This window comes from Canis lupus, chromosome 2 (assembly GCF_011100685.1).
Source record: "Canis lupus familiaris isolate Mischka breed German Shepherd chromosome 2, alternate assembly UU_Cfam_GSD_1.0, whole genome shotgun sequence".
Classification (NCBI taxonomy): Eukaryota; Metazoa; Chordata; class Mammalia; order Carnivora; family Canidae; genus Canis; species Canis lupus.
In genome coordinates, this window is record NC_049223.1 from 33405331 (window position 1) to 33427557 (window position 22227).

General features: G+C 52.5%; 1 protein-coding gene across 3 annotated transcripts in view; it reads left to right on the forward strand.

Moving 5' to 3' along the window:
• DIP2C (disco interacting protein 2 homolog C) overlaps positions 1 to 22227 on the forward strand; it is a 251648-nt gene that overhangs the window by 134297 nt on the left and 95124 nt on the right. For all 3 annotated transcript variants that reach the window (XM_038530233.1, XM_038530232.1, XM_038530234.1), the window contains 5 exons: positions 2049 to 2183; positions 4299 to 4418; positions 5582 to 5779; positions 17274 to 17365; positions 21794 to 21904. In XM_038530233.1, the coding sequence (XP_038386161.1) occupies positions 2049 to 2183; positions 4299 to 4418; positions 5582 to 5779; positions 17274 to 17365; positions 21794 to 21904 (656 nt within the window). The remainder of the gene's footprint in view (positions 1 to 2048; positions 2184 to 4298; positions 4419 to 5581; positions 5780 to 17273; positions 17366 to 21793; positions 21905 to 22227) is intronic.

The following is a 22227-nucleotide window of genomic DNA, read 5'->3' on the forward strand; positions in this document are numbered from 1 at the left end:
AGGAAGCCGCATCCAGGTGGGGTGCAAACCAGTGCGTTGCTGGTGAGAACGCCTGGAGGGGTGTCCGAGGACGAGACGGAGCCCGGGCGTCCCGTCATAGGTGGCTGGACGGCAGCGGCCAAGAGCTGCCGGGAGCAGACGTCTGCGGCATTGCTGACACGGGGCAGCGCGGGGGTGTGTGGCCGAGGTGACCCGGTGGGTGGCGGGAGGGGGCCGCCGTGTTTTCCTTCAGTCTGAGAGGACGGGGACCGATACAGGACCAGTGAGCTCTTGCTGGGGAGAGCACCTGCTGCTGATGTCCGCACTTCCCTGCCATCAGTAAGCGACGCAGCAGCGTCCGTTACCTGGGTGGCCTGGCCTGCCTCCCAGCCGAGCCACGACTCTGAGAAGGGACGTCAGGTACGCGGCTTAGGAAGGCACCTCGAAGCCACCAAGCGCTCGCTGTTTCCGGCTCTGCCACCAGACGCACGGAGTCGTTCTTGCCCCAACCTGGGGGCAGATGTGGCCCTGCGGCCTCGCCACACAAGGCCCGGCAGCCGCCGCCGATGATGCGGCCACAGCACAACTCATGGTCGACCCAAGTCAAACCCCGGGGCAGTGAACCCCCTTTCAGCTGCCCTGTCGGGGGCCGGGGTTCGGCTCGTGCTGGGGAAGGAGACCCGGGTCGCTGCTTCCCGGGCGGCACAGCGCGTGGGCTGACAGGCAGTGGAGACGGTGTTGCAGGTCCAGGACACCTCACGGTCCCCCGGTGGAGCGGCCCCCCTCGCCATCCCCCCGCCCCCTCACCCGTGCTGCCCTCTGAGCTGAGATCTGAGCTAAGATGGAGGCAGTCGCCTCCCAGGGGGTACGAGTGCTCCAGCCGCTGTCTCAGGCGCCTGGCCAGGGCTCACACTGCGGGCCTCACCGTCCCCGTCCCCCACGGTCGGGTGGGCACGCAGGCATCCTGAGGCCACCGTCCTGGTGGGGGGACGCCGTCCCTCTATGCATCTGTGTCCTCATCTTGGGAGGACACCACTTACGTTCAGGTTGCCCCTGGTGACCTCTGTGGGGACCCGTGGAATGGCGAGGTTGGAGTCCGCGACGGTGGGTTCCCGGCGGAGGTCAGAGGGGCGACGCTGGGCTTGCTGCTGCCTCAGGCTGCGGGAGGCGCGCTTACGTCATCGGCCTCCCCGTTTGACCTCTCGCGCCTTCTGGAAGTGGTTTCAGAGTTGAAAACACCCGGTATGCGTGGCAGGGCCACCTCCGGGGAGGCCTTCGGGGGAGGAGGCCTTGGGGGGAGGCCGCTGTCTGCTCACACACTTGCATGGCCTGCGGCCACGAACCTCACGGGCAGCAGCCCGATCATCAGGAAACCAGTTAGTGGTAGGACGTCCAGGGTCGCAGCTTAGGGCACAAAACCACCTTGGTCGTCTGGCTTGACAAACTCCTCAGTTAAAGACAAGAGCCGTCTCCCCGCGTGAGGGATGGTCATGGCGCGGAGGGAAGGGCCACCGTCTCGGTGTGTGACGCGGCGCCTGTACGGTTGAGTCGTAAACACATTGTCAGTGAGGACTCGGTCACGCGCTGATGTTCCCGGGTGCCCACCCCCATCACGGCCGCTTAGTGCCCTTCCTGCATCTCATTAGGGGATCCGTGGTGTTGGGGGTGTGGAAAGGCCAAGATGCCCCCATGACCTGGAGGGGCCACGTCCAGTGGGACGTGACCCACCCCCCCGACCTGGAGGTGGTGAGCACAGGTGAGATGCGACCCCCCGACCTGGGGGTGGTGGGCACAGCTGGGATGCGACCCCCTGACCTGCGGAAGTGCTCACAGCTGGCGTGCAGGCCCCACAATCGGCCCCGCCACCTCTGTTAGGACAGATGGGAAATCAGTCTGACGAACGAGCACGTAACTCACCGCATCTCTGAAAACCCGGTTCAGAGACCTGCTGCGGCAATTCCCCGACGCGGCGGGACGGCAGGACGTGCTTCCGTCCAGAGGCCGCGGCGCCCATGGAGCTGGCAGAGTAACCATCATGATGTTCAGGACACTGATTTGCTTCTTTACAGAGAATCACTCCGCACCTCCTGACGTGACCACCTACACCTCAGAGCACCCAATCCAGGTGGAGCGGCCGCAGGGCTCCACGACCTCGCGCACGGCGCCCAAGTATGGCAACGCGGAGCTCATGGAGACCGGCGACGGTAGGTGCCCAGCCAGTACCACACGGCGCCTGCGACCCCGCCCTGGACCCTGCACCCCACCCCACTCTGGCCCGCCCCGGCCCGCCCCAGACTGCCCCGTCCTGGACCCTGCCCCAGTCTGTCCTGGACCCCACCCCCTCTGCCCCACCTCACCCTGGACCCCACCCTGCCCTGGACCCCACCCCATCCATCCTGGACCCCACCACCTCTGCCCCATCTCATCCTGGACCCCGCCCTGCACCCTGCCCTGCCCTGGACCCCAACCTGGACCCCGCCCCTCTCTTGTCTCTCCCTGTCCTAAACCCCAACCTGGACCCTGCTCACTCTGCCCCCCCCCCGCCCCTCCCCTCCCCATCCCTGGATCCTACCTGGTGCAGGGTCGATGCCCCTCCTGGGCACGTTGTGGACCCGGTCGGTCACCCCCTTTACACAGCTACCCAAAAGGGGCGGCCCCGGGTCCAAAACTCAGGTTATTGGCCAAAAGTGTTTCCTTGTGGGAAAAAACATGAGCATGGTGGGAACTGAGTCCTGAGAAGCATCAGAGGCCTCCTTAGACGCCGGCGTGCTTGCTAATCCTAAGCAAATGTGGGGTCAGTGAGGAAAGGAGCGTGAAGCACTAGCACCACGGGTAGCTGCACCAGGGGTGCCCGGAGGGCCACGCAGCACAGTGGTTGGGGTAGCATTGGATCCGAGGGAACAGGGTTTGTTCTCCAAATGGGAAGAATTACCCGGGGCCATGACGCAGCAGTGGGGCCGCCCTGCCTGCCCCTTGGGGAGCCACGACCTGACCGGGACCCCCACTGCCCCAGCTCAACGCTCTGGCCACGCAGGGGACACGAGGCACGGTTTTTCTCGAAGGCGGCCACGCAACCTCGGTGTGGGCCCCCTACCCCTCCGGGCACGTGTCCCTCGTCGCTGTCAGAGCCCCGGGCCAGGTCGGCGTGCCTGCTTTCCCCAAGCTCGTGCGGCTGCATGGACCTTCCCTGCGAGTTCCCCTCCCGTCAGCTGGTCGCTGCCCCTCCTCGTCACCATTTAGCGGCCTTGTCGTCTGAGCTCTGACCCCCGGTGAAATCCCGTGTGGTCCCCGCCCTGTTCGCGCTCCAGGCAGAGCCAAGGGCCAGCGGCCTCCGGAGACCGCCTCCGTCCCTCTACTGGGGTTCGCTGCAGAAAGTGGGGCACAGACGCTCACAGCTCTGGGGCTGTGTGATCACAAGAAAATAATCGACATCCCGATCTCAGAGTGCCCGTAGAGCCTTCAGAGGCCACCTATGAAAATGGTTTTTTTTTGATAGAAAAGCATCCTTGAGCTCCGTTACATTGGGCCCAAAGCAGAGTCTGTTGCTCTGACCTGTCAGCGGAGGCGGCGGCCCCCGAAGGGCCCTGCCCGCTGCAGCCTCCAGAGCCGGCATGGCCGGGAGCAGGTGTCGGAGCGCCTCTCCGCGGAGCGACATCCCTAGAGAGCCACACTGTCCCCCGAGGACGTTGGCTCCCTGGTGCTCCGGGGACTCGTTAGTTTGGGTGGTTTAAAAATGTCAGACCTCTCAGTTTCTTTTCAACAAGCCATGTCACATACTCAATTTTCAAGATGATCATTCGTTGTTATGAGTATGAAGTACATTACGAAGTGGAATTTCATCTTACGTGTGAACGTGTGCCACGTGCCGGTGATCTGTGTGACGCAGAATGTTGAATTTAGAGCTTTTAAATTGCTCTCCTGGCTGCCTTGCCTGTGGACTCGGGGGTGGGACAGAGTCACGGGGTGGGGGCATCTGTACCGTGAGAGGACGGGACGGGCCTGCAGGGACCCCCAGCGTCCCCCTGAACCTGATGTGTCGGCAGCCTGCCCTGGCCCCGATGGGGAGACAGACTCGGGGAGGCCTCCCTGCCATGTGGGCTCGGTGACCCATCAGAGCAGGGACGGGGTCGGTGAGTGAGGAGGGCCAGGTCGGGCGGGCCCAGCCTGAGGTCAGCCTCCCCCCGCCGCCGTGGTGACCACCCGGATGAGCCCCTGCCTGAGGCTCCTGGGTGGCGCTTGGAGGCCCCTCGATGTGGGGCTGCGCACGCGTGTTTAGCAGGTGAGGTGTGGCGGCTCATGTGTCCATGCTTCTTTTCCAGGGGTGCCAGTGAGTAGCCGCGTGTCAGCAAAAATTCAGCAGCTTGTCAACACCCTCAAGCGACCGAAGCGGCCGCCGTTGAGGGAGTTCTTTGTGGATGACTTTGAAGAACTGCTGGAAGGTGACCGGGCCCTTTGCCGCCCCATTATTCCCGGGTCCACGTGATACCACACACCGTCGTGGCGGGCCCGATAGGCCAGGTCACCCGTCAGGGCAGCAATCTTGGCATCCCCTGAAGACGGGAACCTACCCGGAGACCGTGGGTCCTGCCCTCCAGGGCCGCTGCGGATGGGCTGTGTGCTGGCCGGCCATGTAGATACCAGAGCAGGCGTGTGGGGCCTCCATCCCGGGGGCAGAAGTACAGGGAAGCCCAGGAAACCGTGCTCAGGGCGACCTGCATGCTCCGAGGGGCGCAGAGTGAGTGTGGCTGGCTCCCGTCCTGCCCCTCTGGACAGACGCAGGAGCCCCTGCGTGTGAACCGAGTCAGAACAGGATCCTGCTGCTAACGTCACACCCAAGCCCTTTATTCTCTTGTTTGTACAAGTAAGACTGGCTGGCTCCCTGGCCCACAGAGGAGAGCGTCACTCACAAACTGTGAGGGAGAGGAACCTTTTCCAGACGTGAGCAGCGGTCTTTCCAACTCGAGTTGGGAAGATTTTGTACTGCGTCCTGGGGCATGTATTGTTTTACACGAGAATGTGCTCTTGCTGGTTGTTCGTGGTACTTGCTGCAAATTCAAATTGATGTGTCCGTGGGCACAGGCAACCTGATTAGCAGGATGTGAGCTCTGGAGTCCAGAATCACTCGCGTGTATTGATAACTGGTATTTTATTTTATTTTTTAAGATTTTGTTTATTCCTGAGAGACACAGAGGCAGAGAGACACAGGCAGAGGGAGAAGCAGGCTCCCTGCAGGGAGCCCAATGTGGGACTCGATCCCAGGACGCCCGGGTCACACCCTGAGCTGAAGGCAGCTGCTCCACCGCTGAGGCGCCCAGGGGCCCCAATCAGTATTCTAAGCAGAGATGTTGCTGCCCCAGACTCTAGGCACGTTGAAATACGTGATGCATTTGTCAGTTGACAAACCCTGCCCCGATGTTGTCTTGTAAAGTGCAAGTGATGAGGCCACCATGTAGGTCCTGGCTCTGGTTCTAGGAAAGCGCAGGTGCGCGATTTCTGTCCACTAGTAAACTTGTGTAAGAGTCTTACTTTCTGTAAAAAGAATTAAAAAGTGTGCTAACATGGATGTGGTTTTTTTTTAAACTTTGTGTCCATGTGTATTTAGTGCAACAACCAGATCCGAACCAGCCGAAGCCAGAGGGGGCGCAGATGTTGGCCATGCGCGGGGAGCAGCTGGGCGTGGTTACCAACTGGCCACCGTCGTTGGAGGCCGCGTTGCAGCGGTGGGGGACCATCTCCCCGAAGGCCCCGTGCTTGACCACGATGGACACCAACGGGAAGCCCCTGTACATCCTCACCTATGGTAATTCTCTGCACTTCCTTCACCTTCCACGGCGGCCACTACTGTGCGGGCTCGCTGCCTCCCACGGATTTATGTGTCTGGTGCAGACACAAAAAGGGCCCAAGAGGAGATGTTTTAGGGGAGGTGCTTGGTGTGAACATGAGAAGTTGTTCCTTGTTAGTGCTCCCTGAGGAAATCGGAGGTGGGGCAGGAAACCAGTGGGCGAGTCTAAGTCTTGAAAGTCGTGCCTTCCGGGAGGATGGGTCAAGAAATGGCGTCTGAACTCGTGGACATGGATCCCTCGGGAAAGACAGTCTCTCTCCAAAGTGATCCTGGGAAGAGGTGGGAGGCACAGGCTTGTCTCTGGTGCTTGATTCCGTGCGATCGCTGCCATGTGTGAACTGTGGGGGTAGCTCGCTGGGCCCGGGAGGAAGCACGTGGTCGAGTGGTTTGCAGAGAATCCAGCCAGTAAGTCAAAGACCGAAGCGGCTTCTGTCGTGCCTGCACGTGTGACATTAGATGAGCTTTGTGTGCATTTCAGGTTTGTTTCCATGTCAGTGGCACGCTGGCACGGCAGCAGGAAAGACGCTTCTGCGGTGGCGGTCGGGGTCAGGAAGCTGGTGGCACACCCAGGGATGCGGGGCCCGGCCTTAGGGGGATGGGGCCCCGGGGGTACCAGCCACAGACTCAGTCATGACCCCTGCACCCCGCACGGAGATGGGCTTGAGGTTCAGGAGCATACATCTCATGGCTTCATCATTCTAGGACATTTTGGGGTAATTTTAAAGAAAGATTTTGTTTGTTTGGTTTCCTTGTGGGGAAAAACATCACTGTGGTGGGAACTGAGTCCTGAGAAGAAGCAGAGGCCTCCTTAGACGCCGGTGTGCTGCTAACCTGTAACAAATGGGGGGTCAGCAAGGAAACGAGCATCTGAGGGAGGGAAAGCGTGCATGAGTGGAGGGAGGGGCAGAGGGGGAGGCAGGCATCCCGCAGAGCAGGAGCCCAACACGGGGCTGCATCCCAGGCCCTGGACCACGACCTGAGCTGAAGGCAGACGCCTCCCCGACAGCCCCCCGGGCGCCCCATCTTTGGGTGATTCTAAGTGGGTACAGAGCACTTCGGCTGCGTGAGGCAAGAGCTAGTCCTCGCGTTGTGCTCTGTCGAGGTAGGCTTTACTCAGGTGCCAGAGTCGTGAGCGTCCCCTCCGGCCGGGGGCAGCCTTAGAGCTGGCGCGGTTGCATGGCTGCTCCTCCGCAGACTGTTCGGTGGGGCTCACCTGCCGCCTGCGGGAGCTCTAGTGCCTGCCCGCGTGCACACTCACCTGTCCTGCCCACAACGCTCGGCGGGGCGCGGGGGGCACAGACCGCAGCCCGGCTCCCTGCCTTCAAGGCAGGAGACCGAAGACGAGCCCTGATACCCGGCTGAGGGCCTGCGTCAGCCGCCGTCCCCTGAGGAGCGAGGACGTGCCCTTCTGCGGGGTGACGACGAGCAGAGCTGTGGGGGGCACACCGAAGGCCTCTGGACACGTGGTCATGCGTGTGCCCAGGCACCACCAGCCCCGCGCTCCGTCTCTGCGTCTGCTCCGTCTCTGCGTCTGCTCCGCTGCGCCAGGCACATGCTGTGGGCCGTCTCGGCATTCGCCGTGAGAGGCCAGAAGCGGTGGCTTCCCCACTGGCGACAGTGGGTCACCGGGGCGTGAGGGACGGTGCTGGCCGCTGCGAGGGAGGAGGACTGTGGGAGCTGCTCTACATGTACAGACTCTAAGTACATGAACCTCGAACCATTGGGTGTCGCGGAGAAGACGCACAGGTGGGAACCCTCCCCACACCACATGTCTCGCTCCAGCGGACCGAGCAGCCCGTTGTCGGCTGCATGGGTCCCCTCAGCTGTCAAGCGTAGCTTCCCCCAGATCCGGGTCGGCACACTCGCAGCCTGGGCAAGTCTGGGACCGGCTGAGGGAAGCCGCGTGGCAGGCGGAGGTTGTCGCAGCCCCGGGGACGGCCTTCTGGCCGCCACGCACCAGGGCAGCGACCTTGCACCCCGAGCCCCAGGCATCCCGCCACCTTCAGTAACCGTCAGTCCTGCTGAGGAACCGCTTTCCTGGCCTCGAGTCCCTGCTTCCCCCGCCCTGGAGGCCGCCTGCGGGTTCCCTGTCCTTGGCCGCGTGCGCCATCACCACGGTGTCTGTGTCTGTCTCCCCCGCCCCCGGGCTTTCTCTGCGGTCGGGGACTTGCCTTGGCTCCAGGTACCCCCAGCACCAGCCGCGGGAGCTCACAGAGCACTGGGAAGCCCATGTCGCTGCTTCTGTGCTGTGCGCCGTGCACGGGGCGCATTCTCGGGCTGCGGCCGCCGTGTGCCCGCGTCCTGGCCCTGGGCCGCGTACCTGGTGCCTGCATCTGCCTCCTTGTCCTGCAGGCTCGCGCCACCGCGGAGTCTCCGTAGCTGTGTTCGCAGGTCGGACCCAGGTAAGCTCGCCATGAGCTGATGGGACGTCGTGTCCGATTCCCACCTTTCAAGTGGACAGTAGAGCGTTACTATTACCTAGCGTTCCCCGCAGTCGGCAAGAGCTGGTCCTCGCGTTGTGCTCTGTCGAGGTAGGCTTTACTCAGGTGCCAGAGTCGTGAGCGTCCCCTCCGGCCGGGGGCAGCCTTGGAGCTGGCGCGGTTGCATGGCTGCTCCTCCGCGGACTGCGTGACATCTTGCGACTTAAACCTGGAGGTTCGTGCCTCCCCCCCCGACGCCCCAGGCTGGTCTCTGTGTCTGCAAGCTGGCTTTCCGGAGGCTACAAATAAGTGAGGTCCTGCGTCCTGGTTTCCTCTTTGGCTCTGCGTGATGCCTTCACGTCGACCATCTCTCACACGTGCCAACACTGCAGTCCTTAGGTGGCGGATACTCAGGGGACGCACGCACCGCGCGTCGTCTCTATCCATCCGTATCCATGGATGGACATGTGGGCTGCGTCCGTGTCCCAGCTGCTGTGAATAGTGCTGCAGCGGACACAGGGCAGGTATCTTTTAGGTTAGTGTTTCTGTTTGCTTCACATAAATCTCCAGAAGCAGAACTGCGGGGTCGTAGGGCAGCTTAGTTCCAACCTCCCGAGGTCCCTCTACACTGTTCCCCGTGGTGGCCGCACCAGCCTTTGCTCCTGTCAGCCGTGCACGGGGGCTCCCGTCTCTGCGTCCTCGCCGACACCTGTGGTTTCCCATCCTGTAGACGCCGGCCGTCCTGACACGTGTGAGGTGATATCTCTGATTCTGATTTAATCTCTGTGATGATGAGTGATGCCGGCATCTCTTCACATGTCTGTTGGCCATCGGGATGTCGTCTTTGGAAGAACGTCTATTCAATTCCTCTGTCCCTTTTTAAATCAGGTTGTGTTTTTGCTATTGAATATTTTCTTTTGCTATTGAGTTGAATATAAAATAAAATATATTTAATTTTTTTAAAGATTTTATTTATTTGACAGAGAGGAAGTGAGAGAGCACGAGCTGACGAGGAGGGGCAGTGGGAGAGGCAGACTCTGTGCTGAGCAGGGAACCTGATGTGGGGCTGGATCTCAGGACCCTGAGATCATGACCTGAGCCAAAGGCAGACGCTCCACTGAGCGAGCCCCCCAGGCACCCTCTTTATGTATTTTTTATATTAACCCCTTACTGGGGAGATGATATGCAGACATCTCTAATTTGCCTTTTCATGGTGTTGATGGTTTCCTCTGCCTTTTAGTTTAATGTGCTCCCACTTGTTGGTTGGTGCTTTTGGTCTCAGACCCAAAAATCATCCCTGAGACTAATGTTGAGGAGCTTAGCATCTTTGCTTTCTTCTCGGAGTTTTATGGTTTCAAGCCTCATGTTCACATATTTCATGTTCATTTTTAAGTGTGGTCTGAGATAGTGGGTTGGCTGCATATGGCTGCCCAGTTTTCTCACGGCCATTTATTTGCATTGAAGGGACTCCCACGCCCATGTGTGTCCTTGCCGTCTTAGCTGACCGGATGAGAACGGGCCAAGTTCTGGGCTCTCCGGTCCACTGATCTCTCTGTTCACTGCCAAAGCCACACCACTTTCATTCCCTTAGTTTTATGATGTAGTTCAAAATCAGGGAGCCGGGTGCCCCTAGCCTTGCTCTTCTTACTCAAGACTTCTTTGGCTTTTGGGGGTCTTGTGGTTCAGTACAATTGTTAGGATTCTTTGTTCTAATTCTGTGAAAAATGCCATAGGAATTTTGATGGGGATTGCACTGAATCTGTAGATTCCTTGGGAACTATGACCGTGGAATGTCTTCACATTCATTCCTGTCTTCCTCAGTTTCTTTCATCAATGTCTTATAATCTTCAGTGTACAGATCTTTCACCACCTTGGTTAAAATCACTCGTAGGTATTTTATTCTTTTTAATGCAACTATAAATATTTTCTTAATTTCTCTGATAGTTTACTGTTAGTGTATAGAAATGCAATCAATTTTTGTATATTGGTTTTGCAGTCTGCAGCTTTACTGAATTCATTGATTAATTCTAACAGTTTGGGTCTTTTGTGGGTCTGTTTTGGCAGCATCTTTAGGGTTTCCTGTATATAAAATTATGTAATCCTCAAATAGAGACAGTTTTACTTTTTCCTTTCCACTTGGATATCCTTAATGTCTTTTTCTTGCCTAATTACTCTGGCTGGGACTTCCAATACTGTCTTGAATAAAAGTGGTGAGACTGGGCATCCTTGTCTTGCTCCTGGTTTCAGAGAATATTAGCTGTGGGTTTGTAATCTATGGACTTATAATGCTGAAGTATGTTCCTTCTATATTCACTTTATTGAGAGTTTCTCATCAAAAAAAAAGATGTTGAATTTCGTCAAATGTTTTTCCTCTATGTATGGACATAGGGTTTTTATTCTTTGTTTTGTAAACGTGATGTGTCCTGTTAATTTGTCAATATTGGACCATCCGCGTGTCCCTGGAATAAATCCCACTCAATCATGTCATGTGATCCTTTAAATGCACTGTTGAATTCAGTTTGCTAGGGTTCTGTTGAAGTGTGCATCTATATTTATCAAGAATATGAGCCTGTATTTTTGTGGTGTCCTTGTCTGGTTTTGGGATCAGGGTAATGCTGGCTTCCTAAAATGAGCTTGGATTCACTCCCTTTTCTTTGTTGGAAGAGTTGGAGGATAGGTATTAACTCTTGGACTGTTCGGTAGAATTCACTAGGAAAGCCTTCTGTTTGTAGGGAGGTTTGTAGTTACTGATTAAATCTCCTCACTGGTAATTATTCTGTTCAGATTTTATGTTTCCTCCTGATAGTTGTTGGAAGATTTTATATCCCTGGGATGTTTCATTTCTTCCAGCTTGTTCAGTGTGCTGGCACAGATCTAACAGTTCGTGCCGACCTCTTGGAATCCCTTGCATTTCTGTGGTGTTGGTCGTAACTTCTCTTTCGTTTCTGATCCTGAGTCTACTCTCCTTTTTTCTTGGTGAGGCTACCTCAAGTTTGCTCTTTTCCAAGGACCCACTTTTGGTTTTGTTGATCTTTTCTGTTGTCTTTTCAGTCTCTCTCATTTGGTTGCTCTGATCTTTGTTACTTGCTTCCTTCTATTAACTTGGGCTGCATTCCTTCCTTTCCTAGATCCTCGAGGCATAAGATAGGTGATTTCTTGGAGATGTTTCTTGTTTCCAGAGGCAGGTCTCTATTGCCACGTACCTCCATCTTAGGTCCACTTATGCTGCAAATGGTACATTTTGATATATTGTATTTCTGTTTTCATTTCTCTAAAGATGTTTTTTAAAATTTCTTTGTTTTCTTTCTTTACCCACTGATTGTTTCGTAGCATGTTGTTTAATCTCCATGTATTTGTGAATTTTTTGGTTTTCTTCTAAAATTGATTTCTGGTTTGTTGCCACTGTGGGTCAGAAACGATGCTTGATATGGTTTCAGTCTTCTCAGACTTACTGAGACTTGTTTTGTGGCCTAATGTGCGATCTGGAGAACGTTCCAAATCCCCTTGAGAAGAATGTGCACTCTGTTGCTTAGGATGGCACATTCTACATAAATTAACTCCATCTGGTCTCATGTGTTGTTCAAGGCTCCTGTCTCCTTACTGATTTTCCGTCTGGATGATTTATCCATTGATGGAAGGTGGTAAAGTTCTCTACTATGATTGCATTGCTGTTAATTTCTCCCTTTAGGGCTATTAATATTTGATTTATATATGTAGGTGCTCCTATGCTGGGTACATAAATATTTACAAATGTTATACCTTCTCAGTGGACTGATCCCTTTATCATTATGTGATTCCCCACATTGTGTTTATTACAGTCTTTGTTGTGAAGTGTGTGTTGTCTGTTACCAGTGTTGCTGCCCCAGCTTTTTGTCCCATTTGCATGGGATATCTTTCTGCGTCCCTTCACTTTCATCTCTTTGTGTCCTTACAACCACGAGTCTCTCATAGGCAGCATATTAATCTTGCTTTTCCCCGTTGACCCACTCTGTGTCTTTTGTTCAGAGAATTCAGTCCTTCTACATTGGAAGTAATTATTAATAAGTAGGTACTTATGGGCATTTTGGTCATTGTTTTCTGGCTGTTATGGTAGGGCCACTCTGTTCCTTTTTTCTTCTTTTCCTTTGTAATTTGACAACTTTCTTTACCGTTACACTTAGATTTCTTTCTCTTCATATTTTGTGGATCCACTAGAGGTGTTTGTTTGGTGGTTACCATGACACTTACATATAACAGCTTATTTTTATAACAGTCTATTTTAAGTTCATAACAACGTATGTTCCAGCACATTCTAAACCTGTACATTTTCACTGCCCCCGCCCACATTTATGTTCTCAGTGCCACATTTTACATCTTTTTATCTTGTGTACCCCTATCTATGACTTTTGTCCTCTGACCTATATACTGGCTTTATACAGTCCACCACCTTTCCTGTATATTTATCTTCACTAATGGGTTTATACTTTCATGTGTCTTCTTGTTACTAATCAGTGTCCTCTTTTCAGCTTCAAGAAGTCCCTTTAACGTTTCTCCTAAGTGCAGTTTGGTGGTGATGACGTCCACTAACCTTTGCTTATAGGAAATGCTCTTTCTGTCCTTCCACTTAGAATGATCACTTTCCCAGTAACTTTTCCTGGTTGGAATTTTTTTCTTCCTCCTTATAAATCAGTGAAAAACTGTTGTATCTCCTTTCACTTAAGTCAGCAACTTTTTGTTTTTCTCCTTGAAAAACATTAAATGTATTTCTAGTATTTTGCTGAAAGTGTGTTGCCCATTTCAAGCTCTTCATTGTAAACTGGCTTTTATATGAATGTACGATGACAGCAAAGTTAATATTCCAAACTGAGAATGAAGTTGAAAATTTAACAAAACATATAATGGGTGCTAATCGTTTGAATGTAACTGATCTATTCTTGTGCAGTGCATTGAATCTTTCAATTACAACAAATTGATTGTTTATTTAACTATCATTCCCCAATATTGTTCATATTTAAAGAGATTTGAAAACACAAAGTATTTGCTTTTTTTTTTAGAAGAAAATCATTGAGTCATTTCTAATAGCTAGTGACTTTTTTAAAAAGATATACTTATTTATTTTAGAGAGAGAGAGAGAGAGTACGAGCACGAGCCAGGCAAGGGGCAGAGGGAGAGGGAGAGAGAATCCCAAGCAGACTCCCTGCTGAGTGTGGTACCCAACCCAGGGCACGATCCCATGACCCTTGAGATCATGGCCTGAGCTGAAATCAAGAGTTGGATGCTAAACTAACTGAACCACCAAGTGCCCCTAGCTAGTGACTATATTTGTGGAAAATATATGATCACCCAGCAAAATACCAAATACTTGTAAGGTAGCCAGCCTTTGGGGCTGCAGTGTTGAGAACGAGCTCTAGAAGAGGGTGGAGGGGCAGACAAAACCTTCCTAAGTGTGATTGTGTGCTTTTTATAGATTGCCTAGGACATTAATGAAACAAAGAAGCATGTGTTGAACATATAATGTAAAGCAGGAATGCACTAGGACTTGGAGAAATAAAGATATCAAACATTTTCTTTGTCCCCTAATCACAAAGAGGGAGACAAGTTGGTAAGTCTTATGGTAGATAAACAGTAACCCTAATTTGGACTGCTGCAAAATCCAAAGTGAAATAAAACAAATTTGGCTTTTTTTCATTCAAAACAAATGTTACAAGCAAAAAATTTCTTTTTTTTTTTAGCAAAAAAATTCTAAATTTAGCTTCTACATTTAAAATAGGAAAAAGATTAAAGCAGTGATTTTAATTTATGGGAAAGTTAAAGTTGCTCCTATTGCTATGATCACATTAACATAACATCGCACACCTTGCCGGCTTCAGAAGGCTGCAGAAGCTCACACCGTGAGAGACCTTTATGTGTCTCTGAGCTCAGGTTAGATTTCAGAATCCTTGTATTCCATTTCAAGCTGTGTCCCCACATGGGTCCCACGGAGGGAGCATCTCACGCTGGGCTGGGGTTGGGGGCGGGGATGGGAAGGGTACAGGTTCTTCAAAGCTGGCCATTCTTCTGGTTCAACACTGGTAAAGCAATCAATATGATTGATCATATCAGCAAGAGAAAAAACAAGAACCTTATGATCCTCTCAATAGATGCAGAGAAAGCATTTGACAAAATACAGCATCCATTCCTGATCAAAACTCTTGAAAGTATAAGGATAGAGGGAACATTTCTCAGCATCTTAAAAGCCATCTACAAAAAGCCCACAGCAAATATCATTCTCAATGGGGAAACACTGGGACCCTTTCCCCTAAGATCAGGAACAAGACAGGGATGTCCACTCTCACTACTGCTATTCAGCATAGTACTAGAAGTCCTAGCCTCAGCAATCAGACAACAAAAAGAAATAAAAGGCATTCAAATTGGCAAAGAAGAAGTCAAACTTTCCCTCTTCACAGATGACATGATACTCTACATAGAAAACCCAAAAGACTCCACCCCAAGACTGCTAGAACTCTCATACAGCAATTCGGCAGTGTGGCAGGATACAAAATCAATGCCCAGAAATCAGTGGCATTTGTATGCACTAACAGTGAGACTGAAGAAAGTGAAATTAAGGAGTCAATCCCATTTAAAATTGCACCCAAAAGTATAAGATACCTAGGAATAAACCTAATCAAAGAGATAAAGGATTGTACCCTAAAAACTACAGAACACTTCTGAAAGACATTGAGGAAGACACAAAGAGATGGAAAAATATTCCATGCTCATGGATTGGAAGAATTAATATTGTGAAAATGTTAGTGCTACCCGGGGCAGTTTACACATTTAATGCAATCCCTATCAAAATACCATGGACTTTCTTCAGAGAGTTGGAACAAATCATCTTAAGATTTGTGTGGAATCAGAAAAGACCCCAAATAGCCAGGGGAATATTAAAAAAGAAAACCATAGCTGGGGGCGTCACAATGCCAGATTTCAGGTTGTACTACAAAGCTGTGGTCATCAAGACAGTGTGGTCCTGGCACAAAAACAGACACATAGATCAATGGAACAGAATAGAGAACCCAGAAGTGGACCCTGAACTTTATGGTCAACTAATATTCGACAAAACAGGAAAGACTATCCACTGGAAAAAAGACAGTCTCTTCAATAAATGGTGCTGGGAAAATTGAACATCCACGTGCAGAAGAATGAAACTAGACCACTCTCTTGCACCAGACACAAAGATAAACTCAAAATGGATGAAAGATCTAAATGTTAGACAAGATTCCATCAAAATCCTAGAGGACAACACAGGCAACACCCTTCTTGAACTTGGCCACAGCACCTTCTTGCAAGATACATCCATGAAGGCAAGAGAAACAAAAGTAAAAATGAATTATTGGGACTTCATCAAGAGAAAAAGCTTCTGCACAGCAAAAGAAACAGTCAACAAAACTACAAGACAACCTACAGAATGGGAGAAGATATTTGCAAATGACATATCAGTTAAAGGACTAGTATCCAAGATCTATAAAGAACTTATAAACTCAACAGCAAAAAACAATCCAATCATGAAATGGGCAGAAGATGTGAACAGAAATCTCACAGAGGAAGACATAGACATGGCCAACAAGCCCATGAGAAAATGCTCCGCATCACTGGCCATCAGGGAAATACAAATCAAAACCACAATGAGATACCACCTCACACCAGTGAGAATGGGACAATTAACAAGGCAGGAAACCACAAATGTTGGAGAGGATGCGGAGAAAAGGGAACCCTCTTACACTGTTGGTGGGAATGTGAACTGGTGCAGCCACTCTGGAAAACTGTGTGGAGGTTCCTCAAAGAGTTAAAAATAGACCTGCCCTACGACCCAGTAATTGCACTGCTGGGGATTGACCCCAAAGATACAGATGCAGTGAAACGCCGGGACACCAGCACCCCGATGTTTCTAGCAGCAATGTCCACAATAGCCAAACTGTGGAAGGAGCCTTGGTGTCCATCGAAAGATGAAGGGATAAAGAAACTGTGGTCTAATGTATACAATGGAATATTCCTCAGCCATTTGAAACAACAAATACCCACCATTTGCTTTGACGTGGATGGAACTGGAGAGTATTATGCTGAGTAAAATAAGTCAATCGGAGAAGGACAAACATCATATGGTCTCATTCATTTGGGGAATATAAAAACTAGTGAAAGGGAATAAAGGAAAGGAGAGAAAATGGGTGAAAATATCAGTGAGAAAAAAAAAAAAAAAGAAAATATCAGTGAGGGTGACAAAACATGAGAGACACCTAACTCTGGGAAACGAACAAGGGGTGGTAGAAAGGGAGGTAGGCGGGGGTTGGGGTGACTGGGTGACGGGCACTGAGGGGGGCACTTGGGAGAATGAGCACTGGGTGTTATGCTCTATGTTGGCAAATTGAACTCCAATAAAAATTTTTTTTTTTTAAAAAAGCTGGCCATTCTTCCTGATGTGGTTTTTAAAATCCTGTTACCGATCCTGCCTTGTGCTCTTTTTTTCCCCAGAGTTCAAAAGTTTAGTTCAGAATACTTACCACCATCTTTAACTCTCAGCATTCTTCTCCAAAAATCCTAAGTCCCCGAGGCTAGGAAGATTTGATGCTGAGGACTCAGGACTTGGAGAGGGAGGGGGACCAGGCTCCACTGTGTGTCCCCAGGACCCTTTGCATTCATTGCAGTCACTTGAGCCAGGACCCCACTAACAGGTGAATCAGCAGTAATGCGCTCTTGCAATGATCCCTGCCCTACTTCACTCCCTTGAAATCTTCCCCTGGAACTTCTGTGATGATAAGTTTTCTGTGGCTTTGCTGTAGCTACTTTACATACCGAGAGTATTTGTATCAGAACCTTATTCCAGCATTGAGGCTTCTCAGATTTTATGAATCTGAGTTACTGGCTCTTATTTTTCTTCTTGCTTCCAGAGACTGAGGATAACTTGAAGGCTTACAATGAACTAGTTCTCTCTATATATATAATTTCATGTGTATGTTGATATGTAACTGGAAATGCATGTGTCCACTTACTTGTGTCTTTGTCGTTTCTGTTGATAGGCAAACTGTGGACAAGAAGTATGAAGGTTGCTTACAACATTCTGCATAAATTAGGTACAAAGCAAGAGCCTATGGTACGACCTGGAGACCGGGTAAGTCTCTTGACGTTACTACACCCGCAAATGCTTCATCCTGCATGACACAGACACCTGCAGTCGGACATTCCGAGTTCAGTGTCTCTTACCGTGAACACACTAACTCAGGCTTTGTTACATTAGCTGTGAGTCGGGATGCATGACACAAGGTGTCGTGAGCCTTCACAACTCCGTGAGCTACGCTGTAGCACTTCTCACGTTAAGAGCAAAAACCATAAAACTCTTAGAATAAACCTGGGGGGAAGCTTCATAACAGAATTTGGCAGTGATTTCTTAGATGACACCAAAACACAGGCCACGAAAATAAAAACATGAATCGGATTTCATGACAGTAACTTGAGGGTGCCACAGGACGCTATCGAGGGTGAAAGGCAGCATAGAGGATGGGAGAAAATGTGTTTACAGAGCCTGTATCTAGTACGAGATTAGTCTCCAGAATATTTAAAAAAAAAAAAAAAAAACCTACAAGTCAGCAACAACCAAAAAAAAAAAAAGAGGATTAAAAAATGGGCAGAGGACTTGAATAGACATTTCTCCAGGGAAGTTCGGCAGATGGCCAGTAAGACCTGAAAAGATGCCTCGGGACCAGGTACCTTTCAACCACACTGAGACACCGCACCGGTTAGGCTGGCGAGGACGGAGAAATGGGAACTTCATGCTGCCGGCAGCAACCGACCCTGGTGCAGCCACTGAGGCAAACAGGACGGACAGTGGTGCGTGCCCCAGCAGTCACTACGGAATTACCTCCTGACCCGGCAATCTACACGTCTACACTGGTTCTCAGGGCAGCGTCATTCACAGAACCAGAAGGGGGTGTAACCCCAGCGTCCGTGCACAGATGAGCGGGTGAGCAATGCGGTGGCGGTGTACGCACCGGATGGCCCTGCAGTCTTAGAGAGGAAATAGTTTCTGGCGCCATTAACCATGGAGGGGCTCGAGGGTTTTATGCTACGTGAGGTGAAGCGGCCACCAGGGAGGAATATACGAGGTTCGGAGAGGGGAGGGGCAGAGGGGAGGGGAGGATAGGGGACCCAGGCTTCAGCTGAGGAACGCGATACCCCAGGGCTGGTTCTGGACGGCGAGGCTGCTCAGCGGGGCGGATGTCCTTGGTGCCGCCAAGCTGTTGAGATGGTCAGCTTTGTGTTTACTACAATAGAAAGTCCATTGTAGAGTGACATCTCCCTTCGCTCTGATTTGGCGACAGTCTTGAATGGCTTTGTTAAACGTCCTGGTGCACCGTGGCCTCCAGAGCCGCTAAGTTCTCCTACAGTAACGATGGCAAAGTGAAGCACCTCTGTTCAGCTCAGATGTTAGTAGGAATTGTGATAGAAATAAACTATGTAGGGAGGTTTTTCAGCAAAGGCTGACTTGAATTGTGTGAAGGGAACTACTTCCCTAAGTTACCCTAAACATCATTCACGTGGTTTGTACCTGGCATGTGCACATAGGTACTTTTACTAAATAAATATACATGATGATAGTAGTCAGTTGATCATAACCTTCTATTGCAATAAACAGAATTTTTTACCCTCTCAAAATGACTTTTGAATAAAATAATTTTCCCCAGGATAATGAGCGTTCAGTCTTTGACATAAACCTTTATAGACATTTTTCACGTGGGTGACCTTATTAACATAGTTTGGGCTTTTAAGAAGGCATTTATGTGCCTCCACTGAATGGGGTTTGAGATGTGTAGCGGGAGCTTCAGAAGGTACAGAGGTGCGCAATGTGGAGCCTGCCTTCTAGGAGCTGGAGGTACTAAAACGTGCACACATTATTGATAATTAGCTTTTGTATAAATTGGAACATGATGAAGGTCTCAGAAGTGGTGAGAGCCTGAGATGCACTGTCGGGGGGGGGGGGGCGGACAGAGCTTCCTCATTTGGGAGGAGCACGTGCGCCCCGAGGAGTCTCTTGTGAGCTATGGGCCAGCGGCCGACTGGCGTTGAGAAGGAGCCAGGGCACGCAGAGAAGGGGGTATCGCTCTAAGGAGCACGACCCTCATGGACGCTGGGGTGGCCTACGCCTCCTGCCAGGTGGGTGCCTCCACGCCCTGGGTGGGGGTTAGGTCCAGACCCATGTCAGAAATATGCGGAGAATTATGTGGAGGGGAGCTGTGTTGTGCACGGCTCAGGAATCACCGCGGAGGCACCAGTAAGACAGACGTGTGACTGGTTCTGACGTGGAAGGAAGACATCATACAAGCACAGACTTCCTTTCCTGAAGCTGCAAAACAATAGCAAACACTTTGTTCTTATTCTGAGTCTTCAGGTGTTTGACCCTTTCTGTCCACCACTTTGATGATGTCAGGAGCAGAATCATGCACGAATTTATATTCAGCTCTTACTGCCTTCACATTGGCACATGCCATCCCGTCCTATTGCCACAGCCCTGCGGGGCGTCCCTAACGCGGCGTCACGAGTGGGGCCGCGCGGACAGAGCGGGGCAGTTCTGGATCTCAGGTCCGGGTGAGCCTCCACCAGCAGCGCCGGGCCGGCAGCCAGCCCCGGGCTCGGAGGCAGACGGGCTGGTCCGCAGCGTCCCCGCCGTGCTGTCGGGTGTCGGACCTGGAACAGACGCTGGGGGAAGCCAGCGAGTCTGTACTGACCTGATCCCACAGGAACAGGGGCAGCCCTCCGCTCCGGGTGGAAGTTCGGCATCTTCCGTGATTTGACTGCAGTTTGGATGACTCCCTGTCACGTGTGGGTGCTTCAGGGAAGGAGATCTGGGCAGCGGCTCGCTGCGAGCCTCCAAGTACCTACCTGATGGCAGCTTTGCCAGATCCAGGTCTACACACGCGCTGTGGACGCGGCTGCCGTTGACACAACACATCTCGGGCTATTCTAAACCTCAGGTGGTTCTTTACAATAACTGCTGTGGTTCATACACACAGACGTACAAGTAAATCCTCGGCTCCTCTGGAGGATCCTGCTCGTGGCTGCCTGGCCTCTGGCTGGGACGGAATAAGGATTAGCACAACCGTACATACTCCTCAGGCTCTCTCAAGCACGGTCCCTCAGAATGGCCTTTCCTGGCCTGAGGGGTGACTGATCTATGACTCGCTGACTTCAGTCAACCACAGGAATGCCGTTTAGAAAGAAAACCTTCATTTAATCCCAAGCTTAATTTGTTTCCACCCGCCGTCCAACGAGGCCAAGTTTAAGATGCGGCACGTCCTGTCCTCAGGTGCCGTCTGAATCCATTCGTGCCTGTTTGTTTATTGAAATAGGGAGATAGAGTCCTACTCACTGTCCATGGCAAAACTAATAACGTCTAGTAGGACGGTATTCGAGAAAAAACTGGTAAAGTTCCTGAGTGAGGCAACGCAGAAGTGACCTGTGCACATTAAGTCACGGGAGCCGCGAGCTCCTGAGCACACGGCGACCTCGTCCAGGGCCGCGGGGAGGGAGCGCGCAGACACCGGACGGCTGCGCATCACCCAAGGACAGAACGTGAGACCGCTCCCCGAGGGGCCGCAGTAGGGCCAGCGAGTTGGGGCGCATTGATGAGCCGGCCCGCAACCCCAGGGAGCCCCACGTGAGCCACACCGGGTGACCTGCTTGTAGGCAGTAGGCGCCCACATACAGGGAAGTTCTGACAAATTTGCATAACACGTTAAATGTGGCAATAAAAATAATTCACGTGAAGCCTTTGCATAACTGGGAGTTAATGCTGTCAGATGTGTTTAAATTCATCCTGGTTTTAGGGCGCGTGTGGAAACAGGTGAGTAGGCAAGGGGCAGGAGAGCTTGACGCAGGGGCACAGTTCATGCCATCCTCCGGAAGACTCGTTCATCACGAAAATGCCCTCGGGGCTGTCGGGAGACATCCTAAAAGTCACGTGATCCGTGGGACCCTAGATTGACCCAGCTTTTATAGCCCGTGCTTACTGGGCGCTTCGTCCCCGAGGCCCCTGGGAGGCCGTGGGCGGAGGGGGAGCAGATGTCCCTGACGCCCTCCAAGGGGCCGCGGGTGTCACCCTGTGCCAGGCTCGCCTGGCCCTCCCCGCCCCCTCAGGTGCCCTTGCCTACAACACTGGGATGCGGGGAGGCAAACGAAGCTCAGGGGCAGGGCGTCCCCTGGGGTCAGGCGAGGTCAGGCTGGGGGCCGCGTGGACACACGAGGAGGCGCCCGCGGAGCACGTGCGCACGGCCGTGGCTCACGGATGCGTGAGGGTGCACGACAGGACGCATGCCGACCGCCTGGGTGGCTGTGCCCTGGGCAGGGTCTCGGGGGACCAGCCGCGACATGGCTGGCTTCGAACGTCAAAGGGAAGTACGTGAAATTGGTTAAAATACATCTGCCCCAAAAGAGCCAGTGGCGCGCCTGCCGTGCAGGCTCTGCCCTCGCTGCCCTCGCTGGGAACGGCCTGCTGCGTGGGTTGCACCCCCTCGGTCCTGGGGCTGACCCCTGTGTGTGCCCGCAGGTGGCGCTGGTGTTCCCCAACAACGACCCCGCTGCCTCCATGGTGGCGTTCTACGGCTGCCTGCTGGCCGAGGTGGTCCCCGTGCCCATCGAAGTGCCGCTCACGAGAAAGGTAAGGAGCGATGCAGCCCACAGGTCGGGTGCCCGGGCTTGGGAAGCCTCGGCGGCTGCGTGTGGCCCAACAGGCTCGGGGTGTTGCGGGTTCTGGGGCTCCGTTGGCGTTGGCCGGACGGGCAGGGGCACAGTTGCTGAGGGCCCGGCGGCTACTCAGGTGCAGCCTCTGTGCCCCGGTACTGCGCCGACGGCCGTGCCAGGCGGTGGCGCAGGAAGGTGCCGAGCTCACCCCCCCCCCCCCCCCCCCGCCGCCGGTCACCCCACGCCAAGCGCTACTCCGGAAGGATTCCCTCCCGGGAAAGGCCCGAGAACTGGCTGAGC